Raw genomic sequence first — 8,792 nt, 5'->3', positions numbered from 1 at the left:
CACTGTCATCATTAACTCCCACCTCAGCCATCACCTCTGACACATATTCATTATAGCCATTCTTTACCAAGCTTATGTCCAGGACAATATATTGCGACTCAGGATAAAATTCTGGTACATGGAACCTTGTTTACAACATCAACTTGTTTTCATCACAATAGATTTCACCTGCTGTCAGGTGGGTCATTTCTGAAACCTCGCTTTCTCTAGTTTCAGCTTCCGTTTCAGTTTCAGTAAGGAAGGATGTAATGACCCTATTCTAATCCCACTATTGACATAAGGTTCCCTCCCTTAGAAATCGAAGTCTTGAGAGCATTTCTTCTCCTTTGCTTACTACTATGTCTCCCATTATAAGGTGTTACTAGACTTCACCTTGCATGTGGTTACACTACGAGTGATAAGTCACGTCAACCAACCCACCTTACTCCAAAGAAATCCATCATTTCCCTGCTACTGGAAGTAGCACAGCTTGGAGATGCAGGAGCTCCTGGAAAGAGAGGTCCTCCGGCAATTATAATATACATCCACTGTATCTGTTGCCATATCCAGTTTCATCCTCAACAGCTCTGATCTTCATTGATTCCCATAAGGACAAGAGTTGCTTTCAGCTTTCACATGATCATGTATATATCCCCATGGAAACCCATTGCAATTGACCATTCATTCACTCCAGGAGTAATCCAGTCAATTCCTCTTTTTACCCATTCCTATTCTCGTTTATAGTCAGTTCCCACTTACACGTATAGCATTTCTTCACGAGATCAAACTTAAAAAATATCTGTGCCTCTTTCATATTTTTTTCTTTATATGCTCATTTCATACGTGCATTTACAGTTGCTTAATGCCTTTCAAACCCGCGAGACGTTTCTTAATGATAATCATCAGTTGATCGGACAGCAACAGAACCAACATGGCAAAGTTACCTTCGTATTATAGGTATGTCTAGAGTGCACGACATAAATTCTGGCTAAATGACCGACTGCCTAGTGGTGGACAGCCATTCGATTTAACAAGAAGGATAAGACTACGACAGCTACAAGTAGCAGATGTGCATTACAGGAAGCCAGTAAAACAACACTCGTATATCTGCCACAGTGAAACATTATCATTGGGTCTCAGCAACCACCACACTCCCCCACCTCCCCAAATGCAAGACATCTGCCCCACCCAGAATGGTAGAGATTCCCATTATCTTTACTTCGTTGTTGTTTTTGTTCATTTTGCCTTATTAATCCGTTTTCTTGTGATTTGTCTCCAAAGAGAATGTATTACTGGGTGTGTGTGTGTGTGTGTGTGTGTGTGTGTGTGTGTGTGTGTGTGTGTGTGTGTGTGTATGTCTTAAACTACTGTTTCCGATTAACATTTGTGTCTTGCGTTTGTGCCTTATAAATGGCCTTTTAATGGCCATTCAGAATGGCCTCTTAACCCTGTGTATACGCACTACGTTCTACCTCCTACACACACACACACACACACACACACACACACACACACATACACACACACACACACACACACACACACACACACACACACACACACACACACACACACACACACACACACACACAAAAATAACAGACTAAGAATGGAGTGTGTCCTCCGCAGAGTTCTTTACTGTACACCCGCTATCAGCGGCCGAGGTAGGCACGGTGGTGCAGCCAGCAATCAACGGCGTCAGCGTTCGAGGTAGGCACGGTAAGGCAGCCAGCAATCAACGGCATCAGCGTCCGAGGCAGGTAAGGCAAGAATGCCATCCATCAACGGCATCAGCGTCCGAGGTAGGTAAGGTAACAATGCCAGCCATCAACGGCGTCAGCGTTCGAGGTAAGTAAGTCAAGGCAGCCAGCCATCAATGGCGTCAGTGTTCGAAGTAGGCACGGTAGAGCAGCCATCAAACCATCCTATCAAGACTGCCCTCCCTCCAGAGTCACGTTATGATACTTCCATCCTCAGACAGCCAACGTGTGGGATTTTCTTCCTTATTTCGTCTTTCCCTCTTCCTTTACCCCTTCTTCGCCTTCAAGGGTCGAGGCAATAAGCACCTAAGGAGTTTAGATTAATCTTTATTGTAATATATATGAATAGCATGTAGTGTTAGATGGTATGATCAACTAGATGATAAAAGGCTAAGGGAGAAGTGTGGTGCTTAGGAGGGTGTGGATAAGGAGAGTGGGAAAAGGTGTGCTGAAATAGCTTTGACATATTGAGAGAACGGGTGAGGAGAGGATGACAAAGAGGATATATGTATTTTGGAAGCGGAGCGATCAAGGAGGAGAAGAAGACCAAACTGGAGACAAAAGAATATTTTGAGTGGTCGCGGCCCTGACATGCAGGAGGGTGAAAGGTATGCACGGGATGGAATGAACTGGCACGATGTAGTAGTATACGAGGAGGCAACGTGTTGTCTGTGGTCTGGACCAGGGCATGTGAAGCGTCCGGGATAAAACATGGAATGTCTGTAGGGCCTGGATGTGGAGAGGGGAGCTGTGGTTTCGGTGCATTACACGTAACAGATGGAAGCAAATGAAGATGGACACATAATGACAAGGGAAAGTAGCAGACGCTCTGCAGACTATCAACTGCTCTCTCTCTCTCTCTCTCTCTCTCTCTCTCTCTCTCTCTCTCTCTCTCTCTCTCTCTCTCTCTCTGCATAAGTATGACTGAGACGAATTATCGGGCCAATGTAACCACAGCATCTAGGCTACTTTCCATGCTGGTTTCATACAAGGAAAGTTAAACTTCAGCACGAGTTTTCACATGTAGTATATTATAAAGTTTCAGTAATCTCTTAGCGCTTCTGCTGAAGCGCGATTATCCTTCCGTCTCTTCCTTGTATATTAACTGTCTTATATTTCTCTCTTGTGTCTTCCCTGAGGATGTGAATATTACACGAAAGTGCACTTGGGAACTTATCGTGTTTCATTTTCCAGGTGGACTCATAGGAATATATATATATATATATATATATATATATATATATATATATATATATGTATATATATATATATATATATATATATATATATATATATATATATATATATATATATATATATATATATATATATATATATATATATATATATATATATATATATATATATTACATTTTTACACTAGGAATCGAACCCCGAACCATCTGTTCGTCAGCCAGGTAGCCTAACCCCCAAGCCACGATGAGCTTTTAAGCAGCATCGCCTCCGTGACCACTACGTAAATCACAGATCTCGCTGACGCGTCACGCATCCTTGCGACATGGACACACTACCGTACTGCTCGTCTGGGGGACAATCAAAGGGCCTTCCTTCCTCGTCTAAAGCGTGAGAGGTGGTATTTCCACCTCATAAGGATGCGTGACGCCTCAGTGAGACTTGTGAATCATGGGAAGGTGACGGAGGAGATGGTGATTTAAGCTCATCGTGGTCTGGGGGTTAGGCTGACACGAAGATGGTCCAGGGTTCGATTCCAGGTGAATAGTGGTAAAAATGCTGCTTTGAATATCATATGTATATTATATGGTTTAAATGTATATATCCATCTATCTATCTATCTATCTATCTATCTATCTATTTTTCCAAAAGAAGGAACAGAGGGGGCCAGGTGAGGATATTCCAAAACAGGCCTAGTCCTCTGTTCTTAACGCTACCTCGCTAATGCGGGAAATATCGAATAGTTTAAAAGAAAGATATATATATATATATATATATATATATATATATATATATATATATATATATATATATATATATATATATATATATATATATATATATATATATATTGATCTGCAGTCGTACTGGGAATACAGAAAAATCTTGATAGCTCACATGAAATACAGGAGAGAGAGAGAGAGAGAGAGAGAGAGAGAGAGAGAGAGAGAGAGAGAGAGAGAGAGAGAGAGAGAAAGAGAGAGAGAGAGAGAGAGAGAACTATAACTCAAAGACCTTATCGAGCGTTTCATCACACTAGGAGTTGTACACACGCACGAATTAATCAGAACAAAGTAATACACTGGCTCGAGTGAGATTAGGTCATCTTTACCAATATACTTTGTATGGCTTCTTATATTTCCGTGAGAATACACAACCCACCTCGCATATCATTACTCCAATACCGTTTCATATTAAGCTCCCGGATGATTACGGGAGACGTTATGCAACGAAAATGACATCGAGTAGAAAACGTGCGTCGGGTCGTGAGGAAGACGAATAGGACCGTGCAATATGCGTCGTTGGTACACCACACTGAGTTTGGATGGCACGCCATCATAACGCCATCAGCTGGGCCCAGACAAACAGTAATCCTTTTAAATGAATCGACACGTGACGTCACTTGCTCTCCTGCCATTGGCCGGAGGTAGTCACGTGACTCCAGGTAGTGGGCGGTACCATTTCATTCACGTTTCGCATTCTTTCTCCTTTTTTTCCTTCACATTCCTCGGTCATCTGACCTGGGGAATGAATTGGTACACTACCCTACAGCTTTCAACACGTTGTTGATCAAGGTGAGAATGTATTTAGGTAAGTAAAGAATAAGGTTATATTACATATATCTTTTTTTGATATTGAGCGTACATGGCAACTGCCTTTGCCTATCTCTAGGAAAATAAGGTGTCCACCCTCACGGTCGACAGACCTCCCGGAGCTTACTACTCAGTAGCACTGAAGCAGCAGCCTGGGGCGTACGTCATACCTCTTGCCCGCCAGCGCTCTGTGTGCGTGTGCGCGCGCGTGTGTGTGTGTGTGTGTGTACACCCGCCACGCGGCCACCGTGTGAACCCTGGTCAAACGGGTTTATAGACCATGGGACACTTGTGGTAGTCCTGTCCCAACGGCGATATACAGTGACTGGAATAAAGAGAAATATCAATAGATTCGCGTCAACTGGAAGTGGTTAGTATGGCTCTCGATACGAGGGTGTACAGGTGGACGAGCCCTGCGTCGTTTAGCGACTTGTGCGCCGACGATTTCAACGAGTTAGTAGGAAGTGATCTACGGCAGGGGGACTACCTGGATTCATACAGTGACGGTTGCGAGACGCCCTCAGGCAGCCCGGCCAGCGCTGAGGCCCCGCCCAGCCCTGCCTCGACGACGACGCACCACCACCACCACTACGCCCACAACGTGGGCTGCTCTTCTACGCCCGTCTACACTGACCTCTCCGGCCCGGGGGCGGGGGCCTTCGCCTCGCCACGCTACTACAACGACGGCAGCAGCAGAAGCTACTTCGCCGGAGAAGACCCTACCAGCATAGGAGGACCAGCGTATCAGCCGACGCCTGAATTTCAAGGACTGACACCTCAAGACAACGCTAACTCCTTCGCACCCGTCAATTATGAGAACTTCTGGCCCAGCGCCACGGGCGGCGCCCATCAAAACACTGCCTCCGCGCAGCCCACCGCTTGCCATCCTGCAGGACCTCACAAGCTGGAGATCCGCACGGACACCCTCCTACACTCCCATGGCCCCATCTTCGACCGCAAGCCCCTTAGGATACGAAGGAGACAGCCGAAGTTCGTGAATGGCGAAATAAAGAAGAAGCGACGGCTCCAGGCCAACGCCAGGGAACGGAGGAGGATGAACGGCCTGAACGACGCCTTTGAGAGACTCCGGGAGGTGGTGCCGACCCTCGGCAACGACAGGAAACTCTCCAAGTTCGAGACGTTACAGATGGCGCAGACCTACATCACCGCCCTGGCCGAACTCCTCAAAAGGGATACGTGAGACCTGTTTCTGATTTGCTCATCGTGTGCGTGTGTGTGTGTGTATATATATATATATATATATATATATATATATATATATATATATATATATATATTTATATATGTATATATATATATATATATGTATATATGTATATATGTATATATATATATATATATATATATATATATATATATATATATATATGTATATATATATATATATATATATATATATATATATATATATATATATCCACACGTCTAGTGTCCATATGCACCATCTATTTATTTGATATGCACTCTGTATATTGTAATTATATCATACCAAGTGTACATATATTATAGCAGACATATTTCTGATATTTCTAATAACTATATATGTAATGAGGCTTTAGTTATTTTTATCTTTTTGATGGCTTCATTCAAAGCCGAATCTCTCTTTTGTTTACACACACACACACACACCCACACACACACACACATATATATGTATCAAGACAAAACCATTATATAAGCAAGACAGGAGTCTTCATAGTCACGTCCATAAAGAACACTTCATATTATCTCTAACCTAATCAAGCAGTATTTGTATGTAAGAGGTTCTAAGAAACATTACCTTGTAACAGAACAGGTCAGGTTTGCCTAGAATTACAATGTTACCTGACGTAGAAGGATATGTCATGACAATGGTGTTTCTGTCATTGCTCAGAACTGTGATATTTTAGACTAAGTACTTTTTTTTTTTTGCTGTTAAAATCTGTGTGTGTTGTTGATTTTGTTGTTAATGGTAAAATAAACCTTACTTGAATGAATTAGGTGTGTTTGTCATTATCCATTGTATCAGGAAGAATTTTCGACGGTGTGTATTATTCATATTTTTCTTAATCAGATATTACGCATTTTGACACTGTAAGTCCTTTGAGATAGGAGCAAATGTAGTAAGCATGGCGTTCGGAAAGTTGATGTAAAGATATTAACGAAGACTGAATATCAAAGACGCAACTGACCACTGTATTTCATACACAAACACACACACACACACACACACACACACACACGCGCGCGCGCACGCACACGCACACATGAAAGAGATGATCTCGTGAAACCTAAGCAATGTTGAAACGAACCAGATCTGGAGGGAAAGAAATCCAAGCTATTGAGATGGGCGGAAAGGAGTCTGTTTTTGTCTACAGACATCAACACATTGCTGGGGAATGTCTAACACAATATTCAGAGCGAAGTTGAATCAACCTCCCACAAGTCCGTAAGGACGCAGAGTAACTTTACTTAGGCTATGATGAACAGCAAATACTGAGACAAACATTCTAGATATTGATTCTTAAATCTCTGGTACACTGGCCGGTCCATTGTAACAGATGACGTAGTCATGGACAGGTTCCTCCGTAGAAAATGGATAACATGAACATCCACGGAAATAGACGGAGCGGGTTATAAACATTTACTACCATGAAGGCTGCTGGGGTTGTCACATTGGATACAGAAGCCCTAAAATTATCTCTAGCCATTGACTGGCCCTCTCACCATACACTTGCTTCCTTACCCTCACCATTCACTTGCTCCTCATTACCTACTCGCCCCTCACCATTCACTGCATTGCCCTCCTCCACAATTCAATATTCTCTTGCCATATACACCTGATTACTGCATACACACCATCCACCATATTATGGTTTTTCACCACCGTCACGCAATTTCTTCTCCATTACTCTATGCCTCATCATCACGAACAAAACTTTGCCCTCTTACTAAACCTGGGCGCTTCCCTATGCAACTTCTCACTATACAAAGCCTTCATATGATTTCGTGGCCCGTCACCATACAACAGACCTTCACCACTCACAAGCGTCTCGCTATATTCTTCTAAACCATAGGTTGTCACCACGTCATTAACAGCACATTCAAGATACACTGATCCACCCCGCATCCTACACCTCAGCAACACATCGTACACGGCTCGTAACCCCATGCTCTGTTGATCATCCTACGATTGCTTCTCTACAAACAGGGACACCACACCATTGACAGAATCTCACCATTTACTTTCTTCCACTATTCATTCGTCCCTTACCATAAAACTAGCCTCTGGATCATATACTGGGCCCATCATTATACATCTACCCTCAGTACCCACACACTTACCCTTAACCATTTACAAGCAGTTGATAGACTAACCAGCCTCCTAAACAGGAGTGAAAAATTAATTCCATTATAAGTAAGTTTACATGCACGAATATTTTTTTTTCTTTGATTTTCCAAAAGAAGGAACAGAGAAGGGGGCCAGGTGAGGATATTCCCTCAGAGGCCCAGTTCTCTGTTCTTAACGCTACCTCGCTAATGCGGGAAATGGCGAATAGTATGAAAGAAAGAAAAGAAAAAAAAAAAAAAAAAAAAAAATATTATATATATATATTATATATATTATATATTATATATATATATATATATATATATATATATATATATATATATATATATATATATATATATATATATATATATATATATATATATATATATATATATATATTGATGAAAAGAGAAGTGGTGAAAGCCTTCTAAGATGAAATGCTGCAAAGCGGGTGGAGTGGATGGTACTGCAAATTATTTCATTAAGAAAAGGGGGTGGCTGGTGTTAATTGGTTGGTAAAGATATTCATTGTTTGTATGGATTATGGTGAAGCGCCTGAGGATTGGCAGAATGCATGTATAATGCCATTATATAAATGGAAAGGGGATCAAGGTAAGTATTCAAACTACAGAGTTAAGAGTTTGTTGAGTATACCTGGTAAGTTGTGTGGGAGGATATTGATTAAAAAAAATGAAGGCATGTACAGTGCATCAGTTTAGGGAGGAGCGGCGTGGTTTTTCAAAAGAGGTAAAGGATGTGTGGATCAGATGTTTGTTTTGAAAAATATGTGTGTGAGAAATACTTAGAGAAGTAGACGAATCTGTATGTGGCACTACTGGATCCGGAGAAAGCATATGATATGGCTGATAGAGATGCTTTTCGGAAGATCTTAAGAATATATGGTGCGGGAGGTAAGCTGCTAGAAGCAGTAAG

The 8,792-nt window shown here is 42.0% G+C and overlaps 1 protein-coding gene across 1 annotated transcript; it reads left to right on the top strand.

Moving 5' to 3' along the window:
- Positions 1-4,647: 4,647 nt before the first annotated feature.
- Positions 4,648-5,760, top strand: LOC139756669 (uncharacterized). The gene has a single exon (XM_071676326.1). The coding sequence runs from the start codon at positions 4,902-4,904 to the stop codon at positions 5,724-5,726; it is 825 nt and encodes a 274-aa protein (XP_071532427.1). The 5' UTR covers positions 4,648-4,901; the 3' UTR covers positions 5,727-5,760.
- Positions 5,761-8,792: the final 3,032 nt, after the last annotated feature.

Source organism: Panulirus ornatus, chromosome 23 (assembly GCF_036320965.1).
Source record: "Panulirus ornatus isolate Po-2019 chromosome 23, ASM3632096v1, whole genome shotgun sequence".
NCBI classification, from domain to species: Eukaryota; Metazoa; Arthropoda; class Malacostraca; order Decapoda; family Palinuridae; genus Panulirus; species Panulirus ornatus.
Note: the sequence above shows the minus strand (reverse complement) of the source record. Positions and strands in the feature narration are given on the sequence as shown.

Bases quoted from the DNA above. Each gene is read 5' to 3' on its own strand.
- LOC139756669 (XM_071676326.1), top strand. From the start codon at position 4,902: ATGGCTCTCGATACGAGGGTGTACAGGTGGACGAGCCCTGCGTCGTTT.